The sequence below is a fragment of the Podarcis liolepis genome, assembly GCF_965112155.1.
Source record: "Podarcis liolepis genome assembly, chromosome: 4".
Taxonomy (NCBI): Eukaryota; Metazoa; Chordata; class Lepidosauria; order Squamata; family Lacertidae; genus Podarcis; species Podarcis liolepis.
The window spans coordinates 92,603,986-92,625,499 of record NC_139558.1 but is presented as its reverse complement, the minus strand read 5'-3'; the positions used below and the strand labels follow the sequence as shown (position 1 = coordinate 92,625,499).

General features: G+C 46.9%; 1 protein-coding gene across 1 annotated transcript in view; it reads right to left on the bottom strand.

Moving 5' to 3' along the window:
* Positions 1-604: 604 nt before the first annotated feature.
* Positions 605-21,514, bottom strand: part of LOC310705780 (uncharacterized protein) — a gene marked incomplete at its 5' end in the record, with an annotated part of 58,520 nt that continues 37,610 nt past the window's right edge. The window contains one exon of the mRNA XM_083500603.1: positions 605-3,549. Within this exon, the coding sequence (XP_083356729.1) occupies positions 3,320-3,549 (230 nt within the window). The 3' untranslated portion in view covers positions 605-3,319. The remainder of the gene's footprint in view (positions 3,550-21,514) is intronic.

Here is a 21,514-nt window from a genome sequence, read left to right as displayed (position 1 = left end):
GCCTCGCAAGACGAACGCCTCGCAAAACGAAAAACTCGCAAGACGAAAGAGTTTTCCGTTTTTGAGTCGTTCCGCAAGACGAATTTCCCTATGGGCTTGCTTCGCAAGAAGAAAGCCCATAGGGAAATCTCCGGGGACCTCTTTTAAAATGCTGGCGGTCGGGAGCAAAGACTTTCGCCCACAGCCGGCCTTCAGAAGAGGTCCTGGACCTCTTCTGAAGGCTGGCGGGGGGCAAAAGTCTTTGCTCCCCCCCGCCTGCCTTCCCGGGACAGCGGAGACTTCTCTGCTGTCCCGGGCGATCTTAAGAAGAAGAAGAAGAAGAGTTTGGATTTGATATCCCGCCTTTCACTCCCCTTCAGGAGTCTCAAAGCGGCTAACAATCTCCTTTCCCTTCCTCCCCCACAACAAACACTCTGTGAGGTGAGTGGGGCTGAGAGACTTCACAGAAGTGTGACTGGCCCAAGGTCACCCAGCAGCTGCATGTGGAGGAGCGGAGACGCGAACCCGGTTACCCAGATTACGTGACTACCGCTCTTAACCACTACACCACACTGGCTCTCGAAGCCTTCGCTGCCGCCCGCCAGCATTTTTAAATCGCCCCAGGACAGCGGAGGCTTCGCTGCCGCCCGCCAGCATTTTAAAATCGCCCCGGCACAGCGGAGGCTTCGCTGCCGCCTGCCAGCATTTTAAAATCGCCCCGGGACAGCGGGGGCTTTTAAAATGCTGGCGGTCGGCAGCAAAGCCCTCCTGTCCCTGGAGCTTGCGGGGCAGGAGGTGGGGAGAAGGGCTTTTCTTCCCACCGCCAGCCTTCAGAACAGCCTTCTGAAGGCTGGTGGTGGGAAGAAAAGCCCTTCTCCCCCCCCCAGCTTTCAGAAGAGGTCGGGGGACAGACTGTCCCCGGACCTGGTCTGAAGGCGGTTTCCATAGGAACGCATTGATTGATTTTCAATGCATTCCTATGGGAAACGTGCTTCGCAAGACGAAAAACTCGCAAGAAGAAAAAACTTGCGGAACGAATTAATTTCATCTTGCGAGGCACCACTGTAAATGAAAATTAGGCCACTGATTTTAAACAAGCTTAAAACAAACCCATTTAACCAGAGCAGCAGACAGCACCTATCCATTTACTTCTGCTTTTGTCAAATCAACTTTCTTCTAATGGGTGAAGAGATAAGATTTTCAACAGGTGCTAAAAAACCCACCATCACACAACTTGCACCTCTGGGGGGAGCAATAGGCTTACCTCCTGTTGAAAAAAAATAGCAGACGGACATCTTACATTTATTTATTTATTTATTTATTTATTACATTTATATACAGTGCCACCTGTTCCACCAAGGAGTTCAAGTGCAGGATTCTTCCCTCCCCATTTTATCTGCACAACAACCCTCCGAGGTAGCTTATGCTGAGAGACAGTGACCTTATGCATGCTTCCTCAAAGTCCAGTCAAACCCAATAATGGGTTGCAGCCTCAGAAATCCTGGAAAATCATAGAGTTGTAGAGTTTCAAGGTACTCCAAGGATCATCTAATCCAACCCCCTGCAATGCAAGAATCATCCCTGGGTGGGCTTCTTGAACCACCAACCTTCTGGCTGACAGCCAGACACACTGACCCACTGCACCACAGAAATAAGAACAATTGAATTTAGTGGGATTCACTTCTGAGTTAGACATAATACAGTGATACCTCGGGTTACAAACTTAATTCATTCTGGAGGTCCGTTCTTAACCCGAAACCATTCTTAACCCGAGGCGCACTTTCGCTAATGGGGCCTCCCGCTGCCGCCACACCACAATTTCCGTTCTCATCCTGGGGCAAAGTCTGCAACCCGAGGTACTACTTCTGGGATAGCAGAGTTTGTAACCTGAAGCATTTGTAACCCGAGGTACCACTGTATAGGATTGCATTGTAAGCCAGCAAGGTTTTTTACAGCATGTGTAGCAGTTTGTGTAACTGATTTCCTGTTTGAAGGGAGGGAAGGCTCTGATAACACAGAAATAGCAAAGGCCAATTGCACACAAGTATGCTTAAATAGACGGGATGCGGGTGGCGCTGTGGGTTAAACCACAGAGCCTAGGGCTTGCTGATCAGAAGGTCAGCCGTTCAAATCCCTGTGACAGGGTGAGCTCCCGTTGCTCGGTCCCTGCTCCTGCCAACCTAGCAGTTCGAAAGCACATCAAAGTGCAAGTAGATAAATAGGTACCGCTCCGGCGGGAAGGTAAATGGCGTTTCCGTGCGCTGCTCTGGTTCACCAGAAGCGGCTTAGCCATGCTGGCCACATGACCCAGAAGCTGTACGCCGGCTCCCTCGGCCAATAAAGCGAGATGAGCACCGCAACCCCAGAGTCAGCCACGACTGGACCTAATGGTCAGGGGTCCCTTTACATTTTATGCTTAAATAAGTGGCACTGACGGATGCAGATAAGAGTAGGAGAAAATACAGTCGGAGAAGATACAGAGCAACCTCTTTAGAGGCAAACTGACTCTTTTCAACACAGGAGGAGTGGGCTGCTTGTCTTAGAAGCATCCAAAGTTCAAAAGAGCAAGTCCTTGATGGACCAACTTTTCCATCAGGCGAATTGGACCATGATGACTTTAGCATTAAAGACCTAGGAATGGCCCAGTGAGGTTGCTAGGTGCTTACAATACTTTGGGGCACAGGCCCTTGACACAATTTGCCAATGCACTAATTTATATAGCTGCCTCTGGACAAATTAAGGTGGCGGGTTCCTGGGATCTTCACCAGCACTGCAATTTGTAGGCGAAGTAAAAACAGGAACAAAGTCATTCTAAGAAGGGAGGGAGAGGTACAGGAAATCAAGGGCTCAGCCCCAGAGACCTGATCCACCCCATAACCACGTCGGACCCATTCTTCTCACAGCAGGTGTTGCAAAGGGAGACCCCCCCTAGTGACAGGCAGTGGAGGGGTATTTCAAATCTTGTATGTGGGACAGGAAGAAGCAATGCCCAAATATTCCATCTCCTACCCACAAGAATGGAATTCGGCTTCCAGGGAGTGGAACCAGGCATTTGACTCAGAGTAGCCCTGCAGGCTGTGACTTGCTGGACTTTGGCCCGTCCACGTCAATCAGTTATCCAGTGGAGATAAACCATATGTAGATAACCAGATTTTAAGCCACAAAGTTTCACAAGTGTTTTCTGGTTGACCAAATTCCCTGGGCAGGCTATCTTCTCCTTTTAGACATCTCCCAACATTTATTTGCACCATCAGGAACAGGCTGGTCTTTTCGTTCTCATTCACAGGTAGACATGAGTTCTTCTTGGCTGAGCCATCAACAGCTGACTGAGAACCAAGACTTACACTTGCTCTTCCGATCTGCTGGGGTCCAGTCTCCTCACAGGCACCACCTGTGTGGATTTGCAGCACCCGGCGCAGATGTATTTCAAGAAACACAGGTAAGCACTCCCGGAGATGATGACTGTGACGATGATGATAACGGTGGCACTGAACGCGGGCGACACCGAGTCCTCCAGTACAGAGTGGAGCCCCGCAGTGGCAGAGAAGGTCGGCAGTTCTGTGTTCTCCCCTAAGAACGGAAGAGAAACGCGAGACAGGGTTCGGTCATTCTCTTTAGAATACACTAGGAGTAGAAAACACTCTGGCAAAATTGAATGCAAAGAAGCGGACGCTCAGGTTGCGAACATGATCTGTGCGGGATGCACATTTGCAACCCGCAGTGTTCGCAACCCGCATCTGCACACACACGGGTTGCGATTCAGCGCTTCTGCGCATGCGCGACTGCCGAAACCTGGAAGTAACCCGTTCCAGTACTTCGGGGTTTCGGCAGTCCGCAACCCGAAATAACACAATCTGAAGTGTCTGTAACTCGAGGTATGACTGTATTCCCAACCCTTTGTGGACAACAGGACAGGCAGGTGAGGATCAGGATGGTCCCAAGTCCTTAATGCAAGATTGGGGAACCTCCACATCTTTCTGGACTACAACTCCCATCATCCCTGGTCACTGGCCATGCTGGCTGGGGTTGGTGATGCTGTAACTTCTGGCCACAGGTTCCCCATCCCTGTGCTAAGGCTTAACAAGAGGATGAGGAACCAGAAGTTGTTTGACAGCCAGCATGTGGATGATGGGAGTTGTAGTCCAACAACATCGGGGTGGGGGCACAGGTTTCAAGTCCTTTCCTTAACAGGGTTGCTTAATAAGCAGCCTGTGTTGGGAGGAAATTAAAGCAGAAGTCAGAACAGAATTCCTCTATTGAGATAGCAGAGCCAGCTGCTCCCAGGATTGTAATAAAGTTCAGGAAGGTGTGGCATTGACACCTACTGCTCATTTCTAATATATTGGGTGAGACGAATTTAATACACTAGGCGAGAAGAATCACGGGCTCGCTGATATTTGCCAGCGATGGATGAGCTAGAGAGTCGGCAGCTTTCAGAGTGACCTTAAGAGGTTTCTAATTATCGGTATGCAAACAGAAAAACAGAAACAAGAGGCAGAGAACATAGGTACAGAAGCAGAGCAGGTGAAATTAATCAGTAAACAGGGTCATAATGAGCTCACTGTAGATAAAACATGCCATCCTCTAAACTCCCCTCCGAATACTGTGGTGAACCTCTAAGGTGTTTGCTCTATGTGAGCCTGCTGCCTGGAAAGTAATATTATTATTCATTCAATTTCCAACTCATCCTTCCTCCGAGACGAGCCCAGGGTGGCAGAGTATTAAAATATTGCAGTTAAGTCTCTCCAAGCCCTGCCGTGGAGATCTCTGGGATTGAACCTGGGACCTTGCACATGCATGCAAAGCAGACTCCCTATGACTCAGCTACGGCGCTTCTCCTAAATGCACATAAAGGAAATGGACATGTTCTGTAGCCCCACACTAATTTATGGCCTCAAAATGTCACCTTCAGAGGGGCACGCTCAGCCTGCTTTCCCTTGCAGATGAAGAATTAAATGCTAGTGGGTCTGCTCTCCCCTCCATCTCTCTCCTGACCTGTATTCACACATCATTGCTCAAGCACAACTTCACCTTGAAAGTTCTGTTCCTAACTTGGTGTTATTGAAAATGAAAACGTCGAAGTGACGAACGCAAACTCCAAGCAGAAGTGGGATTAGGAGAACCAGCAGATGAAGGAGAGTCACCGCACAATGGAAATCAGCAAGCGTTATAATTTATATCCCAGCCACTCTGGGCAGCTCCCAACAGAATTAAAAGCACAATAAAACATCAACCATTAAAAACCTCCCTAAACAGGGTTGCCTTCAGATGTCTTCTAAAAGTCAGGTAGTTGTTTATTTCCTTGACATCTGATGGGAGGGTGTCACTACCGAGAAGGCCCTCTGTCTGGTTCCCTGTAACCTCACTTGTCGCAGTGAGGGAACCGCCAGAAGGCCCTCGGAGCTGGAACGATGGGGGTGGAGACGCTCCTTCAGGTATACAGGACCGAGGCCTTTCAAGGTCAGCACCAACACTTTGAATTGTGCTCGGAAACGTACTGGGAGCCAATTTAGGTCTTTTAGGACTGCTCTTATATGGTCTCGGCGGCCGCTCCCAGTCACCAGTCTAGCTGCCGCATTCTGGATTAGCTGCGGTTTCTGGAAATGGAGCATGTGGATCAGAGATGGGGACCTTTCGGGTTCAAAGGCCATATGTCCCCATCCCGGGCTTCTTTATCTGGCCCCTGGGACCTTCAGCAGGCTACACCCCTTACCAGTTCTGTTTCATACCCTCCTTGAACAAAGGTGCCTTTGAACTCTGATCATGTTGGGTGGAAGATAGAGAGAGGAGGTGTGTTAGCACAAAGAAACAAGCCTATGATACAAAGGTGAAGTTGCTTTGCCCCTTTTTGCCTCTGGTTCCGCCTGCTTTAGCCTCTGTCCCTGCCTGCCACTGGCAGGTGGCCCCTGGAAGACTTCCCAGAATGGAATGTGGCCCTTGGGCTGAAGAATCGTGGAACTGGAAGGGACCACAAGGGTCATCTAGTCCAACCCCCTGCAATTCAGGAATCTTTTGCCCAATGTGGGCTCAAACCCACGACCCTGAGATGAAGAGTCTCATGCTCTGCCAACGGAGCTGTGGTTCCCTGCCCACAGCAAAGGGGGCTGCTATGCAAGGTGTTGAGGGTCCTGACCTGGAGCAAAAAAATGGCAGGCAGCATGAGGATGCAAGGGGCTTAATGCGGCCATGCACGGTTCTCCTCTTCCCCCATTTTATCCTCACAACAACTCTGTGAGGTAGGTGAGGTTGAGAGACTGTGACTGACCCCAGGTCACCCAGTAAGCAGGGATTTGAACTCTGGTGTCCTAGGTCCTAATCCAATGCTTTAACCGCACGGCCTCTGAAAGCCAACTCAGAGAACAAACATGGGCACATTCTGCAACACGCCATTGTGCAATAGTAGCGTGTTAGTGGCAGATTTGTAATGGACCTTCTCACACACCTCTTTCCGCTTTATGGGCTGTTCTTGCATTCCTCCCCCCCCCCTGGTTTCACTGCATTACTGCCACCTTGAGGGGCCTGTTCTTGCATTACAATGCAACAAAAGCGCAACCAAAAATAAGGCAGAATGTCTGTGGTACAGTGGTACCTCTGGATGCAAACGGGATCCATTCCGGAGCCCCATTCACATCCAGAAGCGAATGCAACCCACGTCCGTGGGTCACAATTTGCCACTTCTGTGCATGCGTGTGACGTCATTTTGACCGTCTGCGCATGTGTGAGCGGCGAAACCTGGAAGTAACGTGCTCCATTACTTCCGGGTCGCCGCAGTGCGCAACCCAAAAATACTTATCCCGAAGCTACTTCAACCTGAGGTATGACTGTATATAAAAAGTTACAGGATTTCAGAAGGGAGTTGTAGGGCATCAACTGACTGAAGACAATGCAGTATGCGCTGCCCCCCAAAATATCTGCTGGTTTGTGTAGAGTTGGAAGGGACCCCCGAGAAGAGTCCAACCCTGAAAGCAAAAGTCTCATGCTCTGCCAACTGAGAACTACTGTTGCATTTTTTTAGTCCCAGTTCCTGTTGTATATACACTATTCTGTTCTGCACTCCACTGACCCAAACTCTCAACTCCCAAGGCTGATGAGCAGTCAGTGCACGAGCACCCCTAAAAGGCCAGCCTTTCAAACCATTTTTCCCCCTCACCTCTGCAGTTCACTCACAGCTTGGTCGCTACCACAGTTGAGCTATGCTCCTTTCCCTTCTAAATTTTTCAGTGCTGTGGGCTGAAACTGCCACTGTTTGCTTAAATTGCTGTGCTGGTGTCAGTTACCTGGATCCATCCCTGAGGACTATGTCATTACCCATGAGGTGGATGGAAGTAGTAGAAAAGCAAATGCCTCCAAACCAATGCTTACTGAATTTCTTTCCAGGAGCAATCCCTAAGGGTGCCAACTTGGGTTGAAGCAACAAACACACACACACACACACACACACACACACACAAACACACACTGTATTTTCCCCTCTATAAGACACCCCCATGTATAAGATGCCCCCTGTTTTTGGGGACTCCAGTTTAAGAAAATGCGGGGAGATGCTATCCGTGTATACGACGAGCCCAGATTTTGAACATTATTTTAGAGTAAAAAAACATAGTCATACATGGAAAAGTACAGTATATATATATATCCTGGTACCTATTAAACTTACAAAATCATTACAGTGGTACCTCAGGTTAAGTACTTAATTCGTTCCAGAGGTCCGTTCTTAACCTGAAACTGTTCTTAACCTGAAGCACCACTTTAGCTAATGGGGCCTCCTGCCGCTGCTGCCGTGCCGCCGGAGCCCGATTCTTGTTCTTATCCTGAAGCAAAGTTCTTAACCTGAAGCACTATTTCTGGGTTAGTGGAGTGTGCAAACTGAAGTGTATGTAACCTGAAGCGTATGTAACCCGAGGTACCACTGTAGTCCATCTGCCAGCAATTCTTTAGCTGCGATTCCTGCACTGGAGGGGCTTGGACTGTATGAACCTTTGAGTCCCTTCCAATTCTACAGTTCTGTTGACATCAGACAGGCACCTTAACTATACTGCCTACTGAAAACTTTTCAAGACCCACGGTGTAGTTACACTTCTTTTCAAATTTGTTTTAAAATGTTTTATGGGCTTTATGTCAATGTTTTTAAATGGCTGTTATGTTTTAGTCGTGCTTTATGTATCATCGAGCCCGTACAATGCTTGGAGGTTGTTGTTCTTTAAGTGATTAATAATTTTATTTTTAAAAAGATCAATCAATCTGCTTCATCACGCCTCCTCTCACCAGCTGACCAGAACTTACTCACCAGGGCAGGACTCGAACCAATGGCTTCAAGTTACGAGAAAGGAGATTCTGACTAAACATCAGGAAGAACTTTCTGACAGTAAGAGCTGTTCGACAGAGGAAAGGTTGTAGACCTCCTTGGAGGCTTCTAAGCAGAGGTTGGATGGCCATCTGTCAAGGATGCTTTAAGAGGGTCGCTCATTAAAGATTTCCCCTGACCTACTTCCAGTTATCGTAGGAGGATGAAATTGCACATGTACCGTATTTCCCCCCCTATAGGACGCACTTTTCCCCCTCCAAAAATGAAGGGGAAATCTGGGTGCGTCCTATGGGATGAATGCAGGCTTTTGCTGAAGCTTGGAGAGCGAGAGGGGTCGGTGCGCACCGACCCCTCTCACTCTCCAGGCTTCAGGAACACATCCGCAACCTAGGTAGCCCTGTGGGAGTTCCCGCAAGGCTGTCTAGGCTGCGGATAGCAGCTTGCTTCCCGGAGCGCCGGGCGCGCTGAAAGCAAAGCGCCCGGCGCTTCGGGAACACATCCGCAGCCTAGGCAGCCCTGCAGGAGTTCCTGCAGGGCTCCCTACGCTGCGGATAGCAGCCTGCTTCCCGGAGCGCCTGGCGCACTGAAAGTAGAACGCCCGGCGCTTCGGGAACACATCCGCAGCCTAGGCAGCCCTGCGGGAGTTCCCGCAGGGCTCCCTAGGCTGCGGATAGCAGCCTGCTGCCCGGCGCAAGGGGCGCGCTGAAGCAGAGCGCCCCGCATGCTGGACAGACATCCGTAGTGTGTTGGAGCCCTGCGGGAGTTCCCCGCAGGGCTCCCCACGCTGCTGGTAGCAGCCTGCCACCTGGCGCGAGGAGCGCCCTGAAGCAGAGCGCCCCGCCTGCCAGGCAGACATCCGCAGCATGTTGGAGCCCTGCGGGAGTTCCCCGCAGGGCTCCCCACGCTGCGGATAGCAGCCTGCCGCCCCGCGCGCCGGACAGACATCAGCCAGCCCCACAAGCTCGGGGGACAGCAAGGAGGCACAGCGCCGCCATCCCGCTGTTCCTCGACCTGGTTCGGTTTCCCCGACCTGGTTTTTTGGGGAAAAACTAGGTGCGTCCTATTGGACGGAGCGTCCTATGGGACGAGAAATACGGTATATACATCTCTCCATAGGTAACGTGGTAATTTGTAGCTCTGAACTCCTAACAGTTTCTCTGTTACGGGTGCTAACATTGAGCAACGTCTGATAATGGAACCAGTTGAATGCAGTGTTATTTTTGAAGGGCAAGCTTTTTCCAGACAATGAAATGCTGATTTCTAAGGTCAAGTTGTTTCTTCTGAGGCAACCTGCCGACTTCTACAGATGAGGTCTTGCTGGTAGCTATGTAGAGAATTGAGGCTTTTGAATTATGGTGCTGGAGGAGACTCTTGAGAGTCCCATGGACTGCAAGAAGATCAAACCTATCCATTCTTAAGGAAATCAGCCCTGAGTGCTCACTGGAAGGGCAGATCCTGAAGCTGAGGCTCCACTATTTTGGCCACCTCATGAGAAGAGAAGAATCCCTGGAAAAGACCCTGATGTTGGGAAAGATGGAGGGCACAAGGAGAAGGGGACGACAGAGGGAGAGATGGCTGGACAGTGTTCTCGAAGCTACCAGCATGAGTTTGACCAAACTGCGGGAGGCAGTGGAAGACAGGAGTGCCTGGCGTGCTCTGGTCCATGGGGTCACGGACACTACTAAATGACTAAACAACAACAACATGTAGAGAAGGACTAATAACTGTGCCCAGTTTCGTTTGTCTCCGTCCACGGAAAGTATGTCAGGGGAAATCTTTAATGAATGCTGAGATTCCTGAATTGCAGGGGGTTGGACTAGATGACCCTTGGCCCCCTTCCAACACTACAATCATATGATTCTCTGATTCTGACCATAGTTACAAATCCAGAAGCTGAGCAGCTGGGCTTGGAGATGAGATGAGCATCAGGTCCCCATTGCACAGATCTTGCTTTCCAGATGTGTCTCTGCCCGGGAGAAACTTCTTTCTTCCCCGTAAGACAAAGTGACAACCAGCAACTAGTAAAATAAATTATTGCCATCTTACTGATGAATAATGCAATGCTGATTTTTAAAGGCCTTTATTTTGACTGGAGGGGAAAGGGAAACTGCTTCAAATACATGTTTTTGAAGAGGACCCATCTATGCCAGACTGACACCTCCTGAATGGAATCAAAGAACATTGTTTCGTGGCTTGCTCTTAAAATAAATGTTTTCTTTGGAACACATCTTTGTTTAAGAGTCAACAGGGAAAAGAATAAAAGGGAGGAACCTGTGCACATCAGCGGTTCAGACACCTAGATAAAATAATAATAATTCTCTGCTACAGGCAGTTTTCTATGTTCAATATTAAAAGCAGAATAAAATTAAAATGTCAGGAAAGAAGGGAGGGGGAATGTAACCAGTGAAGTATTTTTGCCAGCCAGCCAGCAAGGTTTTGTTTTGTTTTTAAATTTCATTTTTTCTTTTTACAATTATTTTAATGAAAAGGAAAGAAAAAACCTTTATACAATGGCTCTACAATGCCAAATCCTCCTCAACGCCCCGACCCCACTTTCCGCAGTGACTTATTTTGTATTTTTTACCTATTTACTAATTTCCCTTTCGTATCCCCTTTAAAGCCAGCAAGGGGTGGTTTTTTTGTGTGTTGTTGTTTTTAAATGGCATTCAGCCAGCCAGCAAGGTTTCGAATGCCATTTTTAAAAAGCCTTTTTAAAAAACCCGTCAACCATGAAACCTAACAAACCAAAGCGATTAGAAGCTTTCATTCCCGTTATGTGCTTCTACCCTAAAAGCTATCTAATGGCTTGCTTATTGAGGTGTGCTACGTGAATTTTATTTATTTAGTTAGTTTTTAATTTAATCAGGGTGTGCTACATGCATTTAATTTGGGGTTGTATATATATATTGTTGATGTTTCTCCATTTGGAGCTTGCTTAAGCTACTCTCCCCATACATTGCAGCTCTCCGAAGCTTTTCAATTGTGTCATCTGGCTGCTGGGTGGAGATTCAGGATAAGCAGCATATCATCATCAGGTGTACCCCGCCCCCTGCATTACTGCAATTGGGTTCTATCCCAGCTAATGCTAGAATGATAACACTGCAATTCCATACAACTTACGCTAATGCCTGCCCAAATCTGCCATGCTAAATTGCAGAATGGTGTCTTTATCCGAGCTGTTATAAGCGGTTTTGTCAGAATATATTATTTATATATACACGCAGCAGGCGACACCAGTCTTTTTTAGGACTGTGGGCACATGAGCCCGGCCTTGGCTGGGGAGGGTGGGGTATAAATAAATTATTATTATTATTATTATTATTATTATTATTATTATTATTATTATTATTATTATTATTATTTCTCTTCTCCACACCGCACCCACAAGGGACAGTGTGTGTGTGTGCATGCACTTCACTTTTCTGAGGGATATGGGCAAAAGTGAGATCCAACAGAATGAACCTGAGCCTTGAAGAAGAAGAGGAGTTTGGATTTGATATCCCGCTTTATCACTACCCTAAGGAGTCTCAAAGGGGCTAACATTCTCCTTTCCCTTCCTCCCCCACAACAAACACTCTGTGAGGTGAGTGGGGCTGAGAGATTTCAGAGAAGTGTGACTAGCCCAAGGTCACCCAGCAGCTGCATGTGGAGGGGCGGGGAAGCGAACCCGGTTCACCAGATTACGAGTCCCCCGCTCTTAACCACTACACCGCTCTGGCTCTCCTAACAAAACACCATAGAGCTGAAAGAGGAAGTGGGGAAGAGCGTCACTCTTCCAACTTCCTCCTTAAGCTCTTAAATCCATTTTAATGGAGAAAAAGGAAGCAAGCTCACCACTTCACAACCAAGGGGAAGCAGGAGGGTGAGGGGGCTCAGGGTTTTTGAGGGAACCACAGATAGACTTAATGATAATAATAATTTTATTATTTATACCCCGCTCATCCGGCTGGGTTGCCCCAGTCATTCTGGGTGGCTAAAATGTTTTGTGGCCTCTTTTAATGAAAACCAGATGGCTGTATTTCAGAGTGTGTCAGGAACGATGCAAACTAGTAACAACTGGAACTAACGCTGCAATGCAAACCTGCCCATGAACACAAACCATTTGGGTTTTGACATATATCCAGAATGGACCAATGGTGGGAGTTGGGAGCAGCCTCACCAATGCAAATATGCGTAAAGAGGGTTTTAGACTCACTGAACTGAAGGAACATGAATAACTCAGTGGTAGAGAATCTGTTTTGCAAACAGAAATTCCCAGGTTCAACCTCTAGCTGGGCTGGAAGAAACTCCATGGAAGAAACCATGGAGAGCCATTGCCAGTCAACCAAGGGTGTCGGAAGCCCAGCCAGATGGGTGGGGTATTATTATTATTATTATTATTATTATTATTATTATTATTACTACTACTACTACTACTACTACAATGGTACCTCGGGTTACATACGCTTCAGGTTACAGACGCTTCAGGTTACAGACTCCGCTAGCCCAGAAATAGTACCTCGGGTTAAGAACTTTGCTTCACGATGAGAACAGAAATCGTGCTCTGGCGGCGCGGTAGCAGCGAGAGGCCCCATTAGCTAAAGTGGTGTTTCAGGTTAAGAACAGTTTCAGGTTAAGAACGGACCTCCAGTACGAATTAAGTACTTAACCAGAGGTACCACTGTATTATTACTGCTGCTGCTACTCAGTTTAAGGTAGCCCTATGTTCTTATGAATTGAGACGGACTTCTGTGCAAATCAATACCATATTGCATGCCTGTCCACGTGGCTTCTCTGAAAGGTGTTATCTCATCCTAGCCCCACTACCACAAATACCCTGACCATAGGTGGGCTTAAAAAAACAACCCCAAAAAACATGAGACCAGGCCTTGGGCAACCTAGTCAGATGGGCAGGGTACAAATAATAACATTATTATTATTGCATTCAAGATTTTATATTATTGCACATCTCGGAGTAGTGCAAGATTCCAAGGGTTCCAAGCGCTAACTCTGGGTTCATGTTTCCTTTGCAATGAGAGGCAGCAAATACTGTGGGTGTGTTTATGATATACAGCTTATTTACACATATATACAACCTGAGCCTATGTAGGGCTTCACAGCATTAACACCCCAATGAGGATTTTTTTAAAAATAATTTTTATTAAGTTTCATATTACCAAATTAAACACATCAAATCAATTAGTCCAAATTATAACAATACATATCATGTAGTCCAATTATTTTCCAAATTATAAATTTTTGTGGGGGGTACCCATGCTTCTTGATCGGCAGGAGTCCAATCCTCAACTGTTTTCTGCTACTTTCATATTAAGAATGATATTTCCAGACCCCTCTTCTCAATGCTTGTCATTCCTCATTTTCCTTTCCCCTCCGAATTGCTCCGCAAGTGGGTTGAAAAAACCAGTCTTGTTTGTATTTCTTTGTGGACTTTGTACTGCTCTCTCTTAAATCCCAATAGTCCGAACAGTTCCGCTCGAGCAAGCCATCGCCATCTTGTCTTCCGATGAAATACAGTCCAAAAGCTCGCTCTTTAGCCTTCCCGACCTGTTGCATCGTAAATTAGTCTTTTTCCAGGATGGCTGCCCCTTCCAGATCGCAATCTCATCGAAAATAATAAATCTTCGGCTCGCCCTCCCCAAGACCAAACCTTCCTGCAACCCAGGTCTCGTATCAAGTCTCCATTTTAACTGCGTCACAGAGAGAGCCCTTCTTCTTTCCAAGCCCTTTACAGAGTAAAACCTTTATCTTATTATTCCCACACAGTTTGTTTTCAGTCCCATTTGCCAATTAGTTGCTGTGACGGATCTTCTAAGAGGGAGGGTTATTAATTAATCACATAGAGGGGAAAAAGATAAAAAGTCATCCCCCCCCTTTCAGTTCCGTTGCACTCCAATCCACATACCAGCTTGTCTGTAGTAACTGATGTAATCTTCTGTCTCAGTCTTCTTCATTTCGGCGGTACGATTGTTAGTAGATCAAAGCCTCTTGCCTCTCTTGCGTTATCTTTTACCAATTTTTTCCCCTTTTAAGTAACGCAACTAGTTTCGCTCCTGGAAGTAGCTTCAGAGGAGTTCCGAGATCCGCCAAGGGTTGTGTACCCAGTGCCTCTCACTCCCTCCTTCTTCCAAACTCGGGGGTGATTTATGGCAACCACGGGTGAAAACTACATCTCTCCCCCCTGGAAAGATGTTAGGGAGACTGATTTACTCCCCATAATCAGCCTCTAATTACCTCGTGCGGGCTGGATAGATGTTAATATCCGCCATCTTCCAAGGCGCCCCTAGCGGCCCCACCCCAAGGAGGATCTTGCTTCTCCCATAGCCACAGTCTTGGATTCCAACAGAAATCGGGCATGGCTCTGTCTCTGACTTCCCAGCCTGTTGCTCTGCCTCCAGCTTCTACTTCTAGATCCCCTAACTCAAAACTCCCAAATCTGGCCTTTATTTTTCTAAGTACGAGTGAGTCACTGTCTGGCACAGAGCCACTTCCTTAGTTACCTTAGCGGTCCATACTTAAAGAGCCATTAATATGGAAAAAGAGCCCTCAAATGATTCTTGCGTAAGGAGAATAAGATGCGAAGTGATGGAGAGGGAGAGGCGAATGCATCTCAGAGGATGATTACATGATTGTAATAAGTGCGAAGGAGGGAGGGGAGGCCACGCAATAGAAGATGACCGGGGCGACAGGGTCAGGCAGCCTTTTCTTCCGCCAATTACATAGGAGAGCACTGTATTTTAAAACCACCTACACAGAAGGGAGCCAGGGAAACAAGCCACCAGCCTGTGAATAAAGTGTCTGAAGGTCTGAAAAGTATATGTATGAATGCATCGGGAAGGAAGGAGAGAAAAAAGAAAGAAAAATAGCAGCTATTTCAAACTTATTCCTGCTTTAAAAACAAGGTGTATAAAGCAAAACTGAAGTTGAAAGTAGACCGGAAAAGTAATCGTATATCATTCTGACACAAAGCCAAAAGAAGAATGCATTAAGCACAGTAGGAGAACGGACTCGCTGAATCCAGCAAAATGGTCTAATTCTGCACAGCTGCTCACCAGCAGCCAGCTAAAGCAGTCACTGCTGGAGACTCAGATGTCTGGAGGCAGAAATCCAGAATTTATGTGCCCACCAATACGCGGCATTGCCGTCATTTAAAAAACAAATTACAGTGGTACCTCAGGTTACATACGCTTCAGGTTAAATATGCTTCAGGTTACAGCCTCCGCTAACTCAGAAATAGTGCTTCAGGTTAAAAACTTTGCTTCAGGATGAGAACAGAAATCGTGCTCTGGCAGCGCGGCAGCAGCAGGATGCCCCATTAGCTAAAGTGGTGCTTCAGGTTAAGAACAGCTTCAGGTTAAGTACAGACCTCCGGAACGAATTAAGTACTTAACCTGAGGTACTACTGTAATGAAATTGTTGTTGTTCCCAACCTAAAAAAATATATAACAAAACCTAATGCTGTTTGTTACAGTCTCACAGATTAACAAAATACTATCTCTGGTGCAAATTCAGAGCGACGAATGGGGAAAAGAGTGAAGAGCCAGCTAATCAAAGCTTTTCCTTAGATTATCAAGTAACAGCTGACATAGTACATGTTTATGCAGAATTTTCAAATCCAAAAATGTTATAAAAATGACCCCTGACTCCATATATTAGTTCTCTGGCTGACTAGATTTCATTAAGGGCACGACACCCATGATCAGAAAATGACCAGTTTGGCAGTAAACAATCCATTATTAGTGGAACATTCTTTTTCTAGGCGTAAGTTGTAGAAGTTCTCACGGCAGCGAGAAGGTGCATTTAAAAAAAAAATTCCTTTCCTAATCTGTTAACAGAACTATTGTGACTCAGATGGTGAAGTCAACATGGTGCTAACACACAGGTGTAGCCAAACCACCACTACTACTAGTAGTAGTACTGGCAGGTTTGTGCCTTGGAGATTGCCCTGTTGCCTCAACTTTGCCCTTCCTGGTATGCAGCAATGACTCAGCTTTCAGGAGGTCAGGTGAACCCACCACCCAATGTGCTTTTGGAAGCCACTCATTATCTAGTTCAGTGGTGGCCAAATTCAGCCCTTCAGCTGTTTTGGGACTACATTTCCCATCATCCCTGACCACTGGTCCTGTTAGCTAGGGATGATGGGAGTTGTAGTCCCAAAACAGCTGGAGGGCTGAGTTTGGCCACCACTGATCTAGTTGATGGCTAGTCTATTGATGGCTACCAGCAATGATGGTTATGCTTTGACTCCACAGTTGGAGCTAGCAAGGCTTCTGAGACCACAGGAGGGGAGTGCGTTATTTTGCTGGGGGTCCAGGAGTGCTGGACTATAGATGGGTCATTGGTCTGATCTAGCAGGCTCTTCTTATGTTCTTAGCCTAGGAACACAAAGGTTTAAGAGGCAGACAAGAGATTTTTGACGGAAGGAATATGCAGAGCAGGCCGTGCCAGAGGATTGAGTCAGGCAAGGCAGGTTGAGAGGACCTGGTTGTAGAGTCAGGAAAAAGGGGTTCGGCTACCGTTCTACCAGGCTACAACAGACAGAAAGGTCCACTTCACCAGCTTATGGGATATGGAAGCCACCATTTGGAACCTCCCCTCCCAGAACCATCTGCAGCTGGTCACAATGAATGCATTTTACCTCTTCACTCCTTGTTCCTTTTCCTTCTCCATTCCGTCTCCTAGCTCGCAAGCAATTCATGAAAAATGCAAGTTGTCTCGAGTGCTTTTGCAGAGCAATGTGAACAATCAGAGTAGGAGATATTGATTGGTGCTGGAGTGATCGGGTGGGTGAGTGTTTGCAAGTACTGTTGGAAGAACTGGGTGAGTGACATTGAAATAACAAGTGTTGTGTGATCTCTGCAGAACTGGGTAAGGCAGAACTGGGAGTGTGATGTGTATGTCTTAGTGGGGTGATTGTTGTATTTAGTGAATCAGGATGTGCCTTCGCAGGAGAGAAACTGAAGAGGGAGGGTTCTCTGGCTCTAAAGATGTTTCACAAATATGCTGCTGTGCTTTTGTTGTGGTAGTTTTATTGCATTGCATTGTGTCATGCTGTACTCAGTTTCATTGTTTGTTATATATACCAAGAATCATAGAATTGTAGAGTTGGAAGTTGAGAGTCCCATGGACTGCAAGAAGATCAAACCTCTCCATTCTTAAGGAAATCAGCCCTGAGTGCTCACTGGAAGGACAGATCGTGAAGCTGAGGCTCCAATACTTTGGCCACCTCATGAGAAGAGAAGACTCCCTGGAAAAGACCCTGATGCTGGGAAAGATGGAGGGCAGAAGGAGAAGGGGACGACAGAGAACGAGATGGTTGGACAGTGTTCTCGAAGCTACCAGCATGAGTTTGACCAAACTGCGGGAGGCAGTGGAAGATAGAAGTGCCTGGCGTGCTTTGGTCCATGGGGTCACAAAGAGTCGGACACGACTAAACGACTAAATAACAACAACAAAAGAGTTGGAAGGGACCTCGGGGGTCATCTAGTCCAACCCCCTCAATGCACGAATCTTAACTAAAGCATCCATGACAGATGGCCTTCCAACCTCTGCTTAAAAACTTCCAAGGAAGGAGAGCCCACAACCTCCCAAGGGAGTCCATTCCACTGTTGAACAGCTGTTACTCTCAGAAAGCTTTCCCCAGTGCTTAGTCAGAATCTACTTTCTTGTAACTTGAAGCTGTTGGTTTGAGTTCTACCCGCAGAGCAGGAGAAAACAAGCTTGTTCCATCTTCCATGTGACAGTCCTTGAGATATTGGAAGGTGGCTATCATAGCTCTTCTCAGTCTAACATACATACAATTTGTGTTCATTATCCTTCAAACCGCTTAGAGACTGTATATAAATATATGAAATAAAAATATCAATCTCTGAATGAGGTAAGTAAAGAAGTATTGCAAGCTTCCTTCTTTGACTTCCAGACAGGTTGACAGTGAAGTGAGGACAGGCTACATGCACTGTTTTCAGCTTGGCTGCAACAAGACTAGGCGTGGTCTAAACCACTGAGCCTCTTGGGCTTGCCAATCAGAAGGTTGGCGGTTCGAAACCTCATGATGGGGTGAGCTCCTGTTGCTCGGTCCCAGCTCCTGCCAACCGAGTAGTTCAAAAGCATCATCAATGAGAGCCAGTCTGGAGTAGTGGTTAAGAGCGGTGGACTCGTAATCTGGTGAACCGGGTTCGCTTCCCCGCTCCTCCACATGCAGCTGCTGGGTGACCTTGGGCCAGTCACACTTCTTTGAAGGCTCTCAGCCCCATTCACCTCAAAGAGTGTTTGTTGTGGGGGAGGAAGGGAAAAGGAGATTGTTAGCCGCTTTGAGACTCCTTTGGGTAGTGATAAAGCAGGAGATCAAAGCCAAACTACTACTACTACTACTACTACTACTACTACTCCTCCTCCTCTTCTTCTTCTTCTTCTTCTTCTTCTGTGCTCTGAAGAAGCACAAAGCATCTCAATGCACGATAATGCAGAGGGTTTCGGCTTTGACTTTCCCGCTTTGTTTTGTTTTGTTTTGTTTTTGCAGAGGCAGGTTACACCCAGGGTTTTCTGATCTTTCATGTTGCGCTACAAATTGGGCTTATTGGTGGGTGGAATACCCAGGGCGGTGGTTTGAATCTGACTTTAGTGGATTTTGCACTGTGAACCGCTGACAGGCTTTCTGCCTACTAATTACTGATTGCTTTTGAGCTCCTTAAGTCTGGGCAGTATTGGGGATTCCTTTTGCTGGTTTATCAGGATGATTTCTGTGGGTGGGGGTGGCCTAATTCTTTTTTTGGCTTTCATTTATCTTAGGTCTTTTGGGGGGGCAGACCTTTGGGGTTGTCTGTTGTTCCAAGTAGCATTTGCTACTCATGCCTGCTGGCTTAGAAAAATGATAAACAAATAATAAATATAAATAGAACCAAATCAAATAAATTGTTTACATGAATAGCTTAATTTCCAGGCATTGGGGATTTCATTGACGTATACAACTGAAAGCCCTCATTTCATACATAAGAATGTACTACATTGGTGGCAATTAAAGTTTTCATTTCGTTCTTCCGGGGATTGCCTCAGTTGAGTTCACTTGGAAATAATTAAATTTGTATTTCGTCCAATTTGATGGATCAGTTGGGTTGCTGATTATTGGGTATATTGGGGAAATAAATGAATGAATTCATAATTATAAAATTTCTTTCATAACTTTTGAATTATCTAATGGATTGGGGAAATAAATGAATTTATATTTAACACCTTTTGGAATTAATTACTTGGGTCATCGATTATTTATACATAAGTAAATTAAATTTTGCTGCCTTCTTTGATTTTGGCACATTTGCAAATTCATTTAAACACTTCTATTTTCTTGATTAGCAGAGCCTATAATTACAACCATTAGCATGTATTTTTTTAAAAAATGAAGTTTAAAAGAGGCTCATCGCACTTGTAAAGGTTGGGAACCACCGATTAAGTCTATTTATTATTATTTCTTACCTGCTCCTCTACCGTAATGTTCCAGGGTGGGTTACAACAAGTATAAGCATACAACTGAAAGCAATTAAAACATCTCCCAGGCCCAGGGGCTGGATGTGGCCCAATCGCCTTCTCAATCCAGCCCGTGGACAGTCCAGGAATCAGCGTGTTTTTACATGAGTACTTTTATTTAAAATGCATCTCTGGGTTATTTGTGGGGCCTGCCTGGTGTTTTTACATGAGTAGAATGTGTGCTTTTATTTAAAATGCATCTCTGGGTTATTTGTGGGGCATAGGAATTCGTTCATTTCCCCGCCGCCCCCCCAAAATAGTTTGACCCACCACATGGTCTGAGGGACAGTGGACCGGCCCATGGCTGAAAAAGGTTGCTGACCCCTGGGTTAAACAAAGGAGAAGAGGAGGGTCCCACACAAAAAATAACCAGCCAGCATCTTTTTTTAAATTTTGGCACTTTTGGTCCCTGTACTAATGAATCTTTTTTGTTTCTCAGAATGCATGTCCTCCTTCCAATTTTGTAACCTCAGTGCTCCTTAGCTTTTCTGAAACAACACAGAATTTTACAAACAGCAGCCCTTTTGCTTGCCAATGAATTTGACTCAGAATGTTGAACTACGAGAAGGAAATGCGGCTACATTAAGCCTCAAGAATCAGCATGGATTCCTGGCCAAAGGATTTATTCAGCAGAACAAATTAGCAAGATGCATGGGGTGAATGGGCGCACAGGTACAATAGAACAAAATAAGCACCAAAAATAATGAGTGGTGATGATTGCAGAGGTGGGGGCACAACGTCTGTGAAAGGCAACATGTTGACTTTCATTTCGGTTGGCTGCTGGAAGGTTTGCAGTGTGTCTCTTCAGCGACGTCACAAGCTTTTGTTCAACCCACACCCAAAGAGGGAAGACACTGAGGGGCAAAACGCATGCCCAACTTCAGCCCCAACCCTGCACTCAGCTCTTACAAGTGGTTGCTAGACTTGGGTTGCCAGATGTCCCTGTTTCCCGGGGACAGTCCCCAGATTTGTGAATAAGTCCCCGGACAAATTCCATCTCCGGAATGTCCCCGGATTTCATCTAATGTCCCTGGGAAACGCAGCAGCGACTGTCTCAGCAGCCCGGAGCAGTTGGCTCTGGCTGGCTGCTCAGAAGTCCCCATATGATGGTGGTGCAGGGGCTCAAAGATGCACCTTATGGGCTGCCTCTACCTTCCCTGACCCCAGCAACTAAGCTGTGAAGGGAGGCTTCATGCTGCCTATCCCAGCAGCCTCCCAACTCCTACTTGCGTGCAAGTGGAGTGGGGGGAGGGATCTCTCAGTTAGGCAACGGGAAGCCTCCCTCCCCAGCTGAGGGATCCCCGCCCCCTCCTCCTTGCACGCAGGTTGGAAAAGGTTTGGGGCTGCTCCGATAAGAAGGGAGGCATTGTGCTGCCCAAACCTCGCTGCTGCTCTTGGCCCTCCTTCTCTGTCTTCCATGCCTGACCACACACTGCTTCCCCACCACCACCACCACCACCACCACCACCACCACCGAAGAACCAACAATTCAGGTGCTGCCCAGGCTCATGGAGAAAGGAGATAGAAGCCTCGGAAGAAGGGGAAATGTGGCGGTTGAGGTCAAGGCAGCAGCCGCCCCTCTGCCACCGCCATCACTGCAGCACCAACATCCCGAACGTACTTTTATTTATTTATAGTGTCCCCGGATTCACTGGGAAAAAAATCTGGTAACCTTATGCTAGATGCTGTCAGCGCATGACAGTGCCCACACCC